At 45.7% G+C, this 18,187-nt stretch overlaps 1 protein-coding gene across 2 annotated transcripts in view; it reads left to right on the top strand.

Moving 5' to 3' along the window:
* The first annotated feature begins 560 nt into the window (after positions 1-560).
* WNT3A (Wnt family member 3A) overlaps positions 561-18,187 on the top strand; it is a 93,271-nt gene continuing 75,644 nt past the window's right edge. The window contains exon 1 of one of the 2 annotated variants that reach the window (XM_069860415.1): positions 561-665. In XM_069860415.1, coding sequence (XP_069716516.1) covers positions 595-665 — 71 coding nt within the window. In that variant the 5' untranslated portion in view covers positions 561-594. Of the gene's footprint in view, positions 666-1,845; positions 1,890-18,187 lie in introns of those variants that run through there. The other variant, XM_069860416.1, reaches the window with a different exon arrangement.

Here is an 18,187-nt window from a genome sequence, read left to right on the forward strand (position 1 = left end):
TTTTTTTTTTTTTTTTTGCATTTTAGTAGCTTCGACCCAGGGAGTGAAATCCGGGCAGGTTGTTATAGCTACCCAAATCCACAGGGGTCCCCCCTGTCTATTTAAACCCCCTAAATCTTCCTTCCCCTTTTTAAAACTACATTTTATCCCTTGGCTTGTGGGCCAACGTGCCCCCTAATGAGTATTAAAACACTATCTCCTTGCAATTAGCTCATTCCTGACTTCGCGCTCCTGATTGACAGAACAAGCCAAAGCATCAGAATTCTCCCTTTGGCAATAAGTGCTGATTGGGTCCTTTTTAAGAGAGCTACTTCAAACTTTTTTTTTTTTTTTTAATATTTGCCTTCAGTGTCTTGGCTGAGAGAAGAGTTTTTTACCTCTCTGAGATTTTTTTTTTTTCCTTGAGAGTAGTAGAGGAAGCAAGAAAGGATTTACCTGGTCGGGTTGAGTTCACTTCATTTGACTTTTTTTTTTCCTTTTTAAATTATTGTTATTACTATTATTATTATTAAAATAATCATCCTGCCTCAGAAGAAAGGAAGGTTTTTGGCAACTCTGGTTAAAAAAAAAAAAAAGAAAGACAACTTTTCATCAATGGCCTCTTTTGGATATTTCCTGTTTCTTTGTGGGTTGAGTCAGGCTCTGTCAAGTTACCCAATCTGGTGGTAAGTTTTATTCTTCTTTTTTTTTTTTCCTCTCATTTTCATTTATTTTACCCCTCCTCTGCTTTCTCTGCAACCCCTACGCTTAAGATGACTTGAAATTCTCCTTTCGTTGCCACTCAGCTAAAGAGGTGGGATTGTTCCAGCGCCAGCAAGTTCTTAGAACCTGCATTTCACCTCTTTTATTTATGCATTCACTTTGTTTATTTTGACTGGGTTATACCTGATCTCTCCTTCTCCTACTGTAAAAGAGAGAGAGCGAGCGAGAGCGATCGGAAAGTTATTTTTTTTTTTTTAAGTGCTTTGATCCTCTCCTGTGAAGAACAAAAGGCGCTGCCTGAATTAAAGAGATAATGATACAAGTTGACATGAGCAGTTCAAGGTGCTTTCGAGCTAGTCAGGTGGAAGGAAGGGGGAGAAATGATGAAAACATTTTTTTTTTTCCCCCCTCTTCGCTTTAAGGAATATTTAGGGAGAAAGAAAAAAAAAAAAAACAAACAAGGAGGTGAAGGAAAAAAAAATAAGGAAAGAAAGAGAAGGGAGGTGAAGGCTGAACAACCTGGGCTGGTTTCGAAAAGCAGAGTAGAGAGCAGAGACGGGGCTGGGGAGGGAAAGGATCCGCGGGGACCTGCGCACCCCTTTTCCCCCGGGATAACGCACTTTTGTGTCCGCGTTGCAGCTCCCGGTTTGTTTTTTTCTCCTGCGCTTTGCACCCTACGCCTTTAAGAGCCTTTTTTTTTTTTCTCTCTTCCCCCACATAAAAAAAAAAAAAAAAAAAAGCAAATGGTGCTGGGCAAGGCATGTAACTGCAAGATCTGCGCTAATTAGCCCGCGGAGGTAATTGGGCTCAGGGAAGCCCTAGCGCAGGCGGGTGAGCGCGTAGGATGCGCGGAGCAGAAGCCGCGCAGGGTTGCGCGGGGCTGGGGAGGCTCAGGCAAAGCCGGGGAGGGTTCAAATCTTTGCCCTCCAGCTCCGCGGGTGCGGAGATGCTCTCCTGCAGGAGCTGCCAGCCCCGGGAGCCCCGCTCCGCGCTGGAGGCGGTGCGGTAAATAACCCCGAAGCATCCCCCCCCCAAAAAAAAAAATCCCAATAATAATAATATACTTTTTTAAGAGCATTTAATCTCTGCCAACCCCCCCCATCCGACGAGGGGAGGGAGCCGGGTTCAGGTGCGATCCGGCCGTGCAGAGGTGAGGGTGTTGAAGGCAGCCTCTCCAACTATTTCAGGTATGTCTGAACGCAGGGAATTCGTTGGGATGGGAGAAAAGCAATAAAATGCAAATGGGCTCTTGGGAAGAAGACAGGCAAGAAAGAGCACCTGGACGGGAGTCATTAAAAAGCAATCTTTTATTCCCAGCCACCATCTAACTTATAATTAGAAACTCTGCTTGCATTCCTGATTGGAGAAGGAAACGCATTCCTCTAATACCAACATAAATATTCCCCTGTCACCCACCGTGGGGAGAGGAGGGCAAAGCGGCTACGTCTTTATTCCCATCCCCTTCCCCATCCCTGTCCCCAACCCCGTCCTCATCTCCATCCCCGTTCCCAACCCCAAACTCATCTTTATCCCTGTCTCCAACCCCAAACTCATCTCCATCTCCATCCCCGTTCCCAACCCCAAACTCATCTCCATCCCCGTCCCCAACCCCAAACTCATCTCCATCTCCATCCCCGTCCCCAACCCCAAACTCATCTCCATCCCTGTCCCCAACCCCAAACTCATCTCCATCTCCATCCCCGTCCCCAACCCCAAACTCATCTCCATCCCCGTCCCCAACCCCAAACTCATCTCCATCCCTGTATCCCCATCCTCATCCCCATCCCCATCCCCGACCCCATCCCCATCCCGGTATCCCGGCTCCCTGCTCCCTCCTGGAAAGGCGGCTCCCTAGGTGGGGGAAAGGCAGGGAAAGAAGCAGTGGAGAGAGGGGCAGGAGGTCCCTTTCCACGCTGGGACATCAGGTGTGTGCAGGTGGACTGCAGCTGCGACTCTTTGGGGTCTGAGCTGTTTTCTTTCCCCCCCTTTCCATCCTTTCCCAGTGCCAACCAGCGGTTTCAGACGGTTCTTTCTCCAATAGAGCAACCCCCCTTAGGCCATGGAAATGCAAAGGAGGTTTTGATTGGGGTGGGGGAGTCGGAGGAGAGGCCGAGTGCTGTTACACTGGCTGCCTAAACTCCCCCTCACACCCACCCACACCCCTCTCCCCTCTTTATTTATCCTCAATCAAGTTATAAACCCCTGGCCACCCCCATGGCTGGAGCTGGGGGGGCAACCCTGGAGCTGGGCGACTCAGGGCTGGAGGGTGGCACAGGGGTTCCCCAGATGCACCCCTGCACACCCCAACATCGGGAGTGCAGTTTCTTTTCTCCTAGTCAAGCATAGCCTAATTCCAAACCAGCTGATGTAGCAAAACAGTCTTGCTTCTTTACTTTATTTTCATTTCATTTCATTCTTTTGGACTTCTTTTAATTTTTTTTTTTCTTGAAGTGGCTGTAGAGAGGGCCTGGAATTTTTTTTAGTCTGGTAACGCAAGCAGCAAACATCTCATCTCAACCATCTCTGTTTAAAGCCTCCCCTATATAAGCTCATAGCGACTTAACTGCTTACAGCAGAAAATCTGTAATTTGCCATCCCCAAACTGTGCCCCCCATGAAGAATAGTTCCTAATTAAAGCGTAAAGTCATCCTAAAGCACACAGAGCTGTGGGTACTTACAGTGCTTTCGGCTTTGAGACAATCTGAGCAAATCAGAGGCTGAGAAACAACATTTTCCTGTAAGTTTTAGTTAATTATTCTCCCAAAGGAAAGAAATTGGAGGAAATATCTAGTGTGTATTTGACAGTGGGAGCAAGCAGGCGTCTCTCTGTTACTGTAATTTCTATCTGCCTCTAAAAATTTCTCCTTACTTGGCTGCGCTGTTTCAGTTGCTGTTCGCATCGTGGCACGGGGGCACCTGTTTAAAATCAGACCATGCAGGGCTGGTGGCTTCCACACAGACCCAGATGCATGGTACCTTTGGAAAAAGTTCACTGGAGCAAAAGGGAAAAGATCCTTTGGGGCAGCGATGCTCCCACATTCCGTCCTCATCCTTTCGGTGACAACAGGGGAGAAAGCTACGGGAGCATCTTGAAAACAGAAAATTCCCCAATAATGTGTTTACAGAGAGGGATGAAATAGGCTTTAAAAATAATTATTTAAAAATAGTAAATGAAGAAGGCACCGTTTCCTATTCGGTCTGATGTGGTAAGTTTTTAGGGACGTGCTGGCATGATTTATTGTGGCATAGTAACCCCACGGGACCTTGTCCAACGCAGCACAGCTCTGTTCAACCTAAAGAAGCTACACCTGGTAATGGCAACCAGCTCTTCCACACCCAGGGAAGCAGATTAATAGCAAAAAGAGTGAGTTTGGTATTTTTTTTAATTGTTAGTGCTGTTCATTTTTTTTCCTTTTTTTTTTTTTTTAAATAGAAGAAAGACCTGAGTGAGTGAAGGAAGGCTTAGGAAATTCAGAAGCAGAATTCAAGGGTAGGGGAGGATTAGATGTTACATGTACCCTGTCCTGTTGGGTTTTAGGGTCCTTGCGGAGTCACAGTGGCAGCACAGACAAAATTACTTTTTCCAGCTAACTTGCAATTGCTGACTGAGTGCATATGAAATGGAAAAAGAATTTTGTTTTACTTTTTAATCAGTGGCATAAGGCCTGACTTGCTCTGAGGACAGTCAGGTGCAGAAATGATACAGAAGGGTTTGGTTCAGGAGGCTAAAACGGCAATAAAAATGAACACAGAGCCTGAGTGCTGGGGATGTTCACGTCCAATAGCCCAGGAGGCTGGTACTGGGTGACATGATCATGGGAGAGAACCTCTGGGCTGAATAAGAAGTACAGGCAGATCTCTTAACCACAGGAGAAACCTACCAGCTGGCATCTCAAATGCCATTCTTCTTGGGATGCAAGGCAGCATGGTGTCTGTTGAGGGATGCAGATAGTTAAAGCCTGGAGAAGGGCTGGAGGAGGACATCTCATGGGAAGAGATAAGGACGGTCTGGGACTTCATGTGGTGTCATTGCTTTGTCATCAGTCTGATCAGTTGTGTCACAGCTTCTGTCTTCTCTGCTGCTCTCTTTAATGCGTGTGTCACATCCTAAGCGGGGTGGGATGAGATCAGCCCCATGATGAGCTGGGCAAGGACAGAACCATCACCACTAATGGCAAAGTGAATGCAGCAGTACTGGAAATGCCAGGCTGGTGTTTGGAAAGTGGACATGAAGAACACGTGTCAGGAATATTTTCCTGGTTGTGATCTCTGTTGGTTTGCTCTTGGTTTCTTATTGCTTACTCCCCCCAGCTGGTCACAGGAGCTCTGTTGGTTTACTCATCTATGTGGGATGAGCTTGGCCAAAGCCTGTGATGTCCTGCAGCAGCCACTTTGCAGCCCATGAGGGCTGGAGAAAGTGATATAACAGATCTTTCCACCTCTATTTTTTTTTTGCAATTCAGGAAATGTAAGAGCATGGGAGCAGGGTGGGAGGGAGCCTTGCCAACAGAAAGACAGGTAGCCTGGTGGCAGTACTCCAGTAATGTGCAGGTGCAACCCCTGAACGTGTCCCTGTAAGAGGTTAATGACATTACTGTGATAAAAGCAGTGCATGGATGAAGTCCAGGCTTGTGCTCTGGTTAAGGTCTCTCCCGGGATCTTTTCCCCTCAAGGTGGGTGGAACAACCCCAGATTGACAATGGCGTGGTTGAAAGCCAGGCCAGGTTCTGGATCCCACGAGAAACCCCATTTTCTTTTTGTTGCAAATCCTGGAGAACCAAGCTGATTCTTGGCAAGCTCCACACTTGAGAAAGCAAAGCTTGAGTTTGGCAGACAGCAACTGTGTTAAGTGAGAGATGATCATCCCTTGTTAGCCAGGAGGGAAGCAGAGTTGCAGAAGGTCACCCAAGGGACAGCGTGAGACATACGTGTTGGCACCAGAGCTCCTAAAGCAATCTCTAGAGCTTGGAAAGTTGAATTGCATTTACTCACTTTGCTCGGTTAGCTGGAGTTGAGGATTTTGACATTTCCAAGGCGATGGCATTCATCTTCATTTCCTTTGCTACTGAAGCAGGTTGTGGTGTGAAGCTAAACAGCTGTCATGGTCCTCTGCAGAGGTGGCTGCATCTCAGCTGTATACGGAGCAATCCTTGCACATGCAGCCCTCTCCCACCCTTGCCCAAGGCTTGGGAATTGTCTTTATGCGCAAGTATCTATGTTACAACAGTATGTTACACGGCCCTGTTCTGCCAGGCAGCGTAGAGTCGCGGAATGATGGTTTAGCCTATTCATAGAATCATAGAATCACCAGGTTGGAAAAGACCCACTGGATCATCGAGTCCAACCATTCCTATCAAACACTAAACCATGCCTCTCAGCACCTCGTCCACCCGTCCCTTAAACACCTCCAGGGACAGTGACTCAACCACCTCCCTGGGCAGCCTGTTCCAGTGCCCAATGACCCTTTCTGTGAAAAAATTTTTCCTAAAAAAATTTCCTATTCTTAGATAACAACTGGCCCACCAGGTGAGATTTTCCAGAGCACAGCATGGGTGATTTGCAGCTAAGCAGCAATGGGAATAAAGGACAACTGGGTGGAGGAGATCTTAATATGTAGATGTAAAGGGTAAGAAAGAGCCCTTTGCCTGGTCCATGCATGGGGTATAGCGTGCAAAGGGTTAGGGAAGTGTTCTTCCATCTCCATTTTTTCACAGTGGGACTGCAGAAACAGACTCTAATGGTATTTATGTTGCTGCTGGCATAGTCCAGGCATGGAGGAGCTTTGCTGGTGGCATTAAATGACTGGACCATGATCACACAAGAGGACTTTCTCACAGCAGGAACTGAAAATTTGGCAAGGTCTTTGCAAGAAGTCCCAGTTTCAAACACAGGGAGGACTGAATATGAGCCAGCAGTGTGCTCAGGTGGCCGAGAAGGCCAATGGCATCTTGGCTTGTATCAGAAATGGTGTGACCAGCAGGTCCAGGGAGGTTATCCTCCCTCTGTACTCGGCACTGGTGAGACCGCTCCTCGAATCCTGTGTTCAGTTCTGGGCCCCTCACCACAAGAAGGATGTTGAGGCTCTGGAACGAGTCCAGAGAAGAGCAACAAAGCTGGTGAAGGGGCTGGAGAACAGGCCTTATGAGGAGCGGCTGAGAGAGCTGGGGGTGTTTAGCCTGGAGAAGAGGAGGCTGAGGGGAGACCTCATTGCTCTCTACAACTACCTGAAAGGAGGTTGTGGAGAGGAGGGAGCTGGGCTCTTCTCCCAAGGGACAGGGGACAGGACGAGAGGGAATGGCCTCAAGCTCCACCAGGGGAGGTTTAGGCTAGACGTTAGGAAAAAATTCTTTACAGAAAGGGTCATTGGGCACTGGCAGAGGCTGCCCAGGGAGGTGGTTGAGTCACCTTCCCTGGAGGTGTTTAAGGCACGGGTGGATGAGGTGCTGAGGGATATGGTTTAGTGTTTGATGGGAACGGTTGGACTCAATGATCCGGTGGGTCTCTTCCAACCTGGTTATTCTGTGATTCTGTGATTCTCTCAAAAAGCACAGTATGTGTAAAAGAAAAGCTGTCATCTCAGATTTTAGATGCATTTTTTTAAATTGTATTGTCCTGCTACATATTCATTGCTAGTTTTTCTTTCAATTTTAAGAGGAGTTCATTAGATAAGTTAACCTGAAAACCATCAACTTGATATTCAAAACACTGAATGAAGGCACTGCTTCAAACAAGCAAGCCTTTCCTAGCTGAAATAAGGAAAGGTGACTCATTTTGCTCTTCGGCCCTTTTCAAGTAGCCCCAGAGGCAAAATATGTCCTTTACAGACATTTGAACGCCTCTAAAACTCTTCACCTGGAAAGCTTTGAGTACCTACTTACATGGCTTAAGCTCTGATATGTGCCCAGGAAGGGAGAGAATGTTTTTTATTCCTATTTTGCAGGTAGGTAAGCAGAGGCAGAAGAATTTAAAGGCCCTGCCCTGGACCTTGGCAATAAGCCTGAAGCAGGGCTGGGTGTAGAGGCAGTTGGTTGTTCGGTTCACCAGGAGAAGGCAGGTCTTTTCTTCTTTCTCAAGACCTTTCTGCATAGGCCTCACATCCTTGGGTGCTATTGCAGTGCACAGCACAAGGGCAGGGTAAAGAAGCATTTGCTTCAAGGATAGTAGATGTTATAGAATCATAGAATCACCAGGTTGGAAGAGACCCACCAGATCATCGAGTCCAACCATTCCTATCAAACACTAAACCATGCCCCTCAGCACCTCGTCCACCTGTCCCTTAAACACCTCCAGGGAAGGTGACTCAACCACCTCCCTGGGCAGCCTCTGCCAGTGCCCAATCACCCTTTCTGTGAAGAATTTTTTCTTATTGTTCAGCCTAAACCTCCCCTGGTGGAGCTTGAGGCCATTCCCTCTTGTCCTGTCCCCTGTCACTTGGGAGAAGAGGCCAGCACCCTCCTCTCTACAACGTCCTTTCAGGTAGTTGTAGAGAGCAATGAGGTCTCCCCTCAGCCTCCTCTTCTCCAGGCTAAACACCCCCAGCTCTCTCAGCCGCTCCTCATAAGGCCTGTTCTCCAGCCCCCTCACCAGCTTTGTTGCTCTTCTCTGGACTCTCTCCAGAGCCTCAACATCCTTCTTGTGGGGAGGGGCCCAGAACTGGGTCCTGTTTTCCGCTCTGAGCTCCTGTGCCACCTAGATGAGCCATTTCACTTGTGCACATGACATTTCTTTTTTTCAAATCTATCTCTAAAGCTAGATCTGCTGCAGGTTAAGGAGTTGGAAGAGGTGAGGTGGCCATAGCCCTGCTTTCTGTTGACCAAAAAAGTCTTCTGACTGTTCCCTCAAAAGGATCAGGATAGAGGAGCCTTGGCTTTTGTTGTGAGTCTGTGGTCTCTGCTAGTAAAGAAAAGACAAGGATTGCTGATTGTACCAGGAGAAATGAGGCTGAGTCACTGATGTCTCCATCCCAAACCTATGGCATCGCTTTCCTGCTTGCATCTAGCTTCCTGCATCTAGGATGAACCAACTTGACTCCAGTAGTGCTGTCACTTTTCCAGATAGGGACTTCCAGTCTCTGCACCTCTTCCCACATCACTAGTGCTTAGCGCAGGGGCAAAGCAGCAGGGTAAGGAGGCTGTTCTGTGCTAGACCTCACAAGGATCGTACATTTTTGCTTTGCACGTATGATCGTGCAAGAAAAGTGCAGTGGGACAACCATGGGTCGACGTGTCCACTTTTGCCTTGCTCAGCATTTGCGCTTGTGTTCCTCGAGTGCATGATTCAAATAGCCCGGCTGCATTTCAAAGGGCTTTCTTGGGCATAATGACAGCACTTAACAAGCATTGCACAAGTGTGTCACAGGGGGAATCCTCTGGGCTCTGAGTCACGGATGCTCCCTTTGGACAGCTGAGCTATATGCTGCAGGATGAAGGCAGCTGGCTACGCAAGGAGCGTGAAGCCCCAACCCCAGAGCCTCCTGCGAGCAGGGATGGATCTGTCCGTCTCCCACCAACATCCATGCTGAAATCTTCTTCCCAGAGCAGGACTGGACTCATGATCTTATTTTGGTTCCCAAAAGAAAAGCTATACAGGTGGGATAAGGGCAGGTGAAGTGTGCAGGCAGTCTGGAGACCATTGTTGCAAAGAAGGAGGAGAGCTTCCAAGGCTCAAAATATGTACCCAGTGTCTTTTAGTTATGTGGATCTTGATGCTTTCTGCTCAGCCGGGTGGTGGCAGGTGCTGGGACCATGATGCCAGTTAAAACTACTGGAATATAGTGAAATGGAAGAGAAAACAGCAGGGGCAGAAGTATTGCACAGAACACATCTGCTTTGTCCACATGCTCTGCTTAGGCTGGATGGGCACTACCCCAAGAGCTGTTCCCATCCTGTTTCATTAAACCCATCTCTGCTTTGCTGATGCTACTGAGAACCAAATGAAGGTCCAAGGACCCTAAGAGCCAAGACAATTCAGTGGGGCTTAATACTGGCAGGAAATAAATACTCAGGAGAGTCTGGAAAGTCAGAAGCCCTTCCATGATGTATCCAGCAGGACTTTGCTTGATCAGGCCCAGGGTTGTTCTTGTAGAAAAGCAACTCCTCACGCTGTCTTTGGCAACTGTTTCCACCTAGCCTGGCCCAACCATAATGCTTTTCACCCCTCCTGTCCCTTTAAAAGTGGCAAGGTTTGCTTTAAGTCCTGTTATCACCTTAACATAACATATAAAAATTCATCAGTTCACCAGTTCACTCCAAATTCTCCCAGTGCCTGCAAAAAGAACAACGGAAGGGAAAAAGAACCAATGCATTAACTCCCTTGTTCAGAACTCCTAACATAGGGAACTGCTTTTAAAAACAGCCAGTAAGCCAAGGGAGAGCATTACGCATCACAAAGATGTTGTTTGTCCCTTTTCCTTGTTTGTCACCTGCATATTCACAGTCCCCTTCCCACCTGGGTGTTGCTGATACCCAGAGAGTGCTTTGCATTTGTAGAGCCTGGGCCATCAAAGGAGTTCAAGGTGCCTTTGGTCTCCTCACCACTGTTTCTGCTTTGGTGTAAATAGTAGCCACTTATGTTTTATATTTTTGTAATGATAATTCTCAACAGGGATGCTGTCACTGTTTTCCAACATGGATATTTCTCCACACTCTTTTGGTGTGAAATACTTTTATTGCATCTTTGCACACTCTCAGACTTCATCAACAAAGTCATATCATAGGATTTGAGCTGGTTCCTTTCTCACATCACAGGCCTTACAAGGCATCTCACGTGTTGTGATGGCTGTTTCTCCTCTTCCATGGGGGCTCTGTCATCTAGAAATGTGTTGGAGCAGATTTTTCTAGAAGGCTCAGACAGTGCCTCAGGGGTTCCTTGAGCTCAGATCATGGTAGACTCTTGCATTTCTGACCTGGCATCATGTCTGTCACATATTATGGAAACTCTCCTGGTCACCACACATCAAAGCTGGTGGTCAGCCTAAGCATGTCTTCCAGGAAAGACATCTACTCTAAAAAAGAAGATGCCCGAGTTCCCATAAGATGTCCGTACATATGTTCTACTTCCAGTTAAGATGCCCAATGGCATCCTAGTTGTCTTCAGAAGCCTGGAAGGAACTGTATACAACCCACTGACGACACATTCCTTCCTCAGCAGCAGCAGGAGGCCAGTCAAGACAACCCTAGCGCATCATAGTGGCACTTGATGCCTATCTGCAGGCAACCAAACAAAGCCTTGGGGTGGAATTAATTTTACTGATTACATGCCTGAAATTTTGATGTCTCCATCCAATCCAGGTGTTCTTGGCTCCTTTCATTGATGGGGAGAAGTGGGTACTTCCTCATGGTGCAATTAACGATAGTCATTTAACTGAGCTTGACAGGTCAAGTCTTCTTGGCTATGAAGGAGTTGAGGCAATCAGCTCAGAGATACCTGCACCACTGTCATCAAGGTCTGGTTAGGTTATAGCCACGACAGGGAAACCTCCTTGAGAACTAGCCCATTTGCCTATTTCCTAGCTTTATTTCCCATTGCCTAGTGCAAATATAAAATCAGGAACATTTTCTCTGTTGTTTTCCTACATTTTAATAAGTTCTTTAGTGCACCGTGCTCATCGGTGCATTGGAATGGCCATGGTATGTATGCTCTTGCAGGAACATGCATGCCATCCAGGTTGGTGCTAAAAGCCTCCTCTGGGCCACCCCTCTCCTCAGCAAATTCACACCATCTGATATTCTGTCGTGTTTCAGGACAGCTGCTGAAAACCTAAGCAGCTTGAGTGTTTTACAGCTTTCTCTGTAACGTATTTAATCCTGCCTCTAATTCAGCACACTCCAGAGCACAAATACATCTTCCTCAAGCTCCTTATCCTCAAACACGCCCAGAATCTCCCACCATCCTCCGACTACACCCACAAGTCATTGGTTCGAGTTTGGAATAGAATTTTAAATCAAAACCTTAAAAAAGATGTAAAATGGCTTTCTTACATCCCTGCCATGACAGTTTTCTCAGCGGAGGATGCAGTCACTCTCATTAATGCAATAATTGTATATGCATTTTTGAGAATTCCTCTGACTTGGTTTTACTTTCAGTTCTCTGAAATCAAATCCCTTTTTCTTCTCCCAGTCTGTATCTCTTAATTTCCATTTCCAGGTTCTTATTTCCTCTCCATCTCTCTTGGAAGATGCAGGTTTATGGCAGAAGTCACTCACATTCAGGTTTCCAAGGAGTCGCTCTTATTCAACAGGATTCACATTGTGGGACAGGGCAGCGAGAAAAGGCAGAGCCCATCTCTGCTATAGCCAAGCCCATGACATGAAGCTAAGCAGCGCTGAGCAGAGCAGGGGTTTCTTCTGCTTCCAAAAGGGTGCACCTTGTCTAATAGAGATATTTGTTAAGGGGTGGGAAGGCAGGAATGAAACTCCTTGAACAGTTGCCAAGCCTACCATTCAGTTTGTCCTTCTGCCCCCAGAGGAGCAACAATAGAGCTTGTTGCTAGACAGTGTTGTGGCGTGACAGAAAGCAACTCCAAATCCTTTGCAGGCTGAGGGACACACTTACGGGAGCCTTTCCATTTCTTTATGAGCCTACAGTAACCAGGAAGAAACAGGACAGCCTAAGCTCTTGCTGGATGGGTGGCACCCCACCCAAAGCCCAGTGAAGACTGGGCAAACGCCGCTGGGCATCAGATAAGATACATAGAATTTACTGGGAAACCCATAGTTCCTTTAGAGGCATAAAAATCTGGTTAATGCTGGGCTTGGGGAGAACTAGATTTGATTCCTATCCCTCCTGGAGGAAGAATCACCTTGCAGCCTTAGCAGTCTCTTCTCACCAAGTTCCCTTCAGAGTTATTGGTGAGAAATAGGATGCAACTTACCTGACATATGTTAGACATTTACTTATGCATGAGATGAATCACGTCCCAACTGTGCCAGTTCTCTAACCATTGCCAGGATCCTGGATGACTAGGTCGGAGAAAGATATCTCCTTTTAGATGGATGAATCCAATATCTAAGCATTTTATAGTCTACCTAGACATGAAAATACTAAAAAAGGATGCTTCCATTGGAAATCTGAAAATCCTAGTGGGCATCGCTTTATGTCTTTAGTGACTGAATTACCTTTAAAAACCTATCACTTGAAGTCCTGGTTTTGAATTCCATGTAAGTATAAAAGACCTGAGCAAAAATCCAATATCTCTGAGGGGAATTCTTAAAATGTATCAATGTCTTGCACATTCTTCCATGGGAAGAGCAGTCCAGATGTGTTTATTGTGAAATAATTTACCATAATAATCCAGACCAGGAGAGCTGGGTACCCCATTTGATCCTGCATGCCACAGGAGTGTTGCCTCTCCTTGTGGATTGGCTTCACACTGGTGGTGGAAAGATGTCCTGTAAGTTCTGTGAATAGTACCCTTCAGAAAATGTGCAGATGCTAGGAAGGACTAAAGACGTTTTGAAGTGTGTGTTGATACAATCTATTCTGGTAGAGAGGGATCCAGGCACTGAGAAGCTCAGTCTAGCCTAACCCGTTCATTGGCTGGCTTGAACAGAGTATGTTGGTTTTGGTTTTTATTTTCAAGGCGTGCATATGCTCCCATTCACAAATAATGTAAATCTACAGAGAAAGAAAGCAGCAGCCTGTTTTCCAGATCCTGAAAACTGTTTTGCTGCAGCACTAGCAGAGGTGTGGCTTGGTCACCATCTGGAAAGATTTGCTGGTAGAAGTGCTCAGAAAAAACAATAAGAGGCTAAGTGGAAAAGGACACAAGATGTGAAGTGCAAGGCTATTTGACATATAATTCTTGCTTTATGCCTTGGACTTATTGACTGCATTGCTGCAGCTGATCAATTAGCTAATTTTATTGAGCTGCCCCTTGTCGGTGACTGGTTCATGAATACCCTCAGCTCATTCTGAATATGAGGAGAAGTGGATTAGCTCTTTTGCTTTTATTGAAGTGCTTATTTCTCCTCACATGTTGTAGAAAGAACAGAAGTTAAGTAGCACCAATTTAGCTGTCGAACTACTAGGCACCTTAGTTTAGTTGAGATGTTTCCCACTGTGGGTTTGCAATAATAGGTATAACAGCTTCTACCATCATTAAATCATTAGATCCAGAGATCATTTCATCCACTCATGTGCCCCAGGCTGGATTAAATATACCTAAATCAGAATGGTGAAGAAGTAGTGGATATAAGAGGTACTTAGCACTGAGTCATTACTAACAAGAATATCAGCTGAACAAGGAAGGAGCTTACTGGTTCACAGCCTTTTTCTAACAGGACAAGTCATGGATATTAGTGGATTGATTGCAAAACCTAAAAGTCACTTGCAACAGAAGACTAAGGCCACAGTGGGAACTAGTTATTGCCTGAAAGAGTATACGGTCCAGACAGATGGGGCAAACAACTGAGTTGAAAGAGAATAGATAAGACACATTAGCAGAAGATTGGGAATCAGACGGGGAAATGCTAATTCAGTGGCCACTGAAATCCTCGGTGCAACTTGCCCACAGGCATATGGGAAGTCTGTGATAGGAAGGAGCATTGAGTCCATCTGTCCTGCTGATGCAATGTGTAGTCTCAGTCTCCTGGTGAATGGAAGGTTCAAGCTAAGTCATAATACAAGGAAATGTGTTGTTAGTAGAGCTTTCTAACAGCTTCACTAAAATTACAAGAGAACTATAACGCTTACCAGAAGAGTCTCCAAACTGTAGTACAGAAACTAATTCGTACAGAAACAAATTTGAAGGTTATACAATCTAGCATATATTTACAACCACAGGTACAGTGGTGTCCTCTGTTACCACTGAACCTGGTACTTCTCCCAAGTAACAAGTGATAGGACTAGAGGAAACAGACTCTAGTTTCACCAAGAGAGGTTTAGATTGGATATTAGGAAAAATTTCTTTACTGAAAGAGTGGTGAAGCATTGGAACAGGCTGCCCAGAGCAGTGGTGGAGTCTCCATCCCTAGAGGTGTTCAAAAAAACTTGTAGATGTGGCACTTCAGGATATGGTTTAATGGGCATGCTGGTATTGTGTTGATGGTTTGACTTGATCTTGGAGGTCTTTTCTAACCTTAAAAATTCTATGATTCTATGACTCTATATTGAGAAATTCTGTCCTGCACAGAAGCTCCAGAAGCAGGGAAATACAGACTCTTGTTTTTATTCTTGCATACAAAAGCTGAATTTTGTCCATCTCTAGTACAAGACAGGTAGGACAACATGCAAGACCATGGCTATCTAATGAATTGCAGACCCTGTGATAATCCAGAGGAAAAAGATAAATCAAGGGCACACCTTTAGGACACAGGACATCTGGTCATATCACTTCTCTGTCCACCACAAGCCTAAATAAATAGCTTGGTGATCTGGACAGATGAGAATCAGAAAGCTGGAAAACAAGACAGTTTCCTACAGTCTCTGGAAGAAACAGGCTGCACCCTTCCCTTTTCAGTGTACAGCACAGGGTCACTGAGCAGAGACAGAGGTACAGGAGGAAAAGCTGTGCTGGAGTTGCATTTGACTCACTGTCTCAAGGAAAAAAAAACACTTAGGTGAGGATAACAGCCAGGGCAGATGGACACATGAGTCAGTACAACAGACAGCATGAGGGAAGAGTTAAGGTTTGTTTACTCCATGGTAGAGATGTACATAATCCTTACGCACTGCAGCCACGCTGAGCAGGTTTCGTCATACTCTATCTCAGAGCTGGACATCTCATCTGAGGTAGTCATCTAAGCTCCCTTTCTAGTCAATGAATGAAGGCTGACATTTCCTCACTGTGATTCATCAGACCTATTTGCAATGCCAATCTTTAGACAGAATGACTCTCTCTGTAGCAGCTGATCTCTCTATGTTGGTGGTCAAGAGAACCAAGCTGACTTGTTGGCTGCCTGACTTCTGGATAAACAAGGTTATGTCAGATGCTTTAACTCCATCATGACCAAATCCTTAGGCTCATCCTGCCCATAGTTGTGGGAGCCTATGGACAAGGAATTTGTAGTTGTTCATAAGTCTGTCCTTTTTTGGTTTTCTGTGGTCCTAGCCTACCACACAAAGGCTAACTCAAGAAAGATGCTCTTGTAGGAACATCATTCATCAAAGAAATATCCATTTGGATCAATTTTTTAACGAGTAATGCTGCCAAGCGGAGGTACCATGACAGAGACCACCCTCAAGGCCAATCATAATTGTGAAATCACTGTGCCAAGAGTCACCAACTCATATTGTCTTGCCCTGAGCCTGATATTTTTATCGTTCTGCTGACCTTGCTGATAAGATCTGTACAAGTTTATTCACATACTTGTGTTGTCTAGTCCTCAAGTTCCCAGACTGTTTCTGTTACAGTGAATAAGGAAGAGTTTGGCTTATCTTAAATTTCCTTGATCTTAAAGATGTCAGGAGAGATGCCTGGGATTTTCTTTGATGTCTGAAGAATATGGTGGCAACACGATAATGGAAGAGTGAGAGAAGTGATGTCAACAGCCCTCTAAACTGCCTAAATTTCAGGTTTCTACATAGGTTTTGCTACAAAAACTGTCTGGGTGCTAAGTTAGGCATGAACTTAGCCTTAGGCACTACTATGCTAATATAGACTTTATTATTAACATTAGGAAAGAGTAGATGGAGACACATCAGGTGCAATTTGAGTAATTTTCAGCCCGTGTTGGTCCCCTTCTCTGTAAAATTCAGGCCCTTCTAAAGTGTGTGTTCAATGCAAAGCTTTAATTGTCAGAGGAGAGTTTGTGCAAAGGGACTGATGCCCTTCAGGGCACGCACTTTGTGGACCAGGAGGGATTGGCAGGCTGGGGACAGGGAGGGGCTCATGGAAGATCTCTCAGACACATTGCTCCTCTAGTCTGTCTCACAGCTGGTTTCTGCCTGAACTAAGACATAAGCAACCCTGCTGCCTGCTTATCCCTTCAATGATACTTGAACTCATTGACCCATTGAGATTCGTTTCGTAGAGGTTCTCAAAAATATTGGATACCCACAAGCCTTGCACAAATGGGCATTTAAGTAGAGGAGAGATGCAACTGATGCCCTCCCAAAGGGAGAGGCTGCAGTGTGCGTGCATATGTGCGTGCGCATATGTGTGTGTGCATGTGAGTAAGAACACACATGTGTGCATGTGTGCGTGCATTATTCCTTGGGCATTAGAAATCCAGACAGGAGGACAGAGAAGTTAGCGCTCACAAGTTTCAGTGCCTGCAGAATAATTCCTTGCTCAAGTTTTTTTTTCATTCATCCTCTGTTCCCTCCCCCTTCCTCCTCAGTCTGACTTTGTGATTTGTGGGAGGAAGGAGAACATGCAGCAAGTGGGCCATGCCTTGATAGACATAGGAAGAGACGAAGTGAATTAACCTTCTTGTTAGGTTCAAGGAGGATGGAGGGATGCTTCCAAGCCACGGCTTGTCTCCTATAAGAGGAAAATGCATACCGTGTGTCCTTCACCTGGGAGGCACTTGACAGCATGGCCGTGCACTGCAAGCATTTTTAGTGGAGGGTTCCAAGACAGAATGAATGAGAGCAATTAAGAGTTTGTGAGAACAACCAGCTTGTGTTTCCAAGCATGGGAGCAGGACAGCTGGAGAAATGCACCCACTTCCCTGGTGGAGCTGCTAGCAGCTCCCAGTGGTATCTCCTGGAAAAGTCCAGTTAACTACTTCTTTGAGGGTTCTTTGGAGAAAAGAAGTGCCTATTATGAAGGAAGATAGATAGGTAGGTAGATAGATAGATAGATACATACATACATACATGCATACATACATACTAAGAAAACACATATGGCTGTTTATGCACATCTATGCATAGGTAGAGACATGAATCTATTCCTCTCCTTAGCTTTAGCTTCTGCTCCAAAGACAGGTTGAATGCAGAGGAAATCTTCCCTTGACTTTAATAGACTTTGGAGTAATCTGAAACTCTGAGCTCCTTTAGATCTTGATCCTACAAGTTGTTTTATACTTTGGTTCTGAGCCAGGAGAGTGCTGCTTAGTTTTGTGTTTGTCCTTAAATATCTGGGCAGTTCTGTTCATTTTCTATACGCAGGCACCAAGCTGCGTCACACAGGTTGAGATCAAGCCCAAGAGCAGGGAGAGTCTTTCCTGTGTTAGGCTGATACATTGCATATTATTATACATGCTATCAGGGACATACAGTAATAATGTATGTAAATTACAAGCGTATCTCTCAGTCCCATCTCCTATCCCACTGCAGGAGAGAGAAAGAACCCAGTTAAGGCTTGTATACATCTGACAACACGCAGCAAAATCTGACTAGGAGCTGGATGGGGTTTTGTGGCATGCAAAGACAGAATTGCAGAACTTTTGTGTGTATCCTAATGGGCTTTGGCATTTGCAAAATCCATACATATACCACCTTTCGTGATCTGCACCCAAGTCTCGTATACTACGGGTGTTAAGCTGAGAGCTTCTGCTCTGAGTTCCGGAGGTGTCTGGATGAATCTCCAGTACTAGCC

Source organism: Phaenicophaeus curvirostris, chromosome 6 (genome assembly GCF_032191515.1).
Source record: "Phaenicophaeus curvirostris isolate KB17595 chromosome 6, BPBGC_Pcur_1.0, whole genome shotgun sequence".
NCBI lineage: Eukaryota > Metazoa > Chordata > Aves > Cuculiformes > Cuculidae > Phaenicophaeus > Phaenicophaeus curvirostris.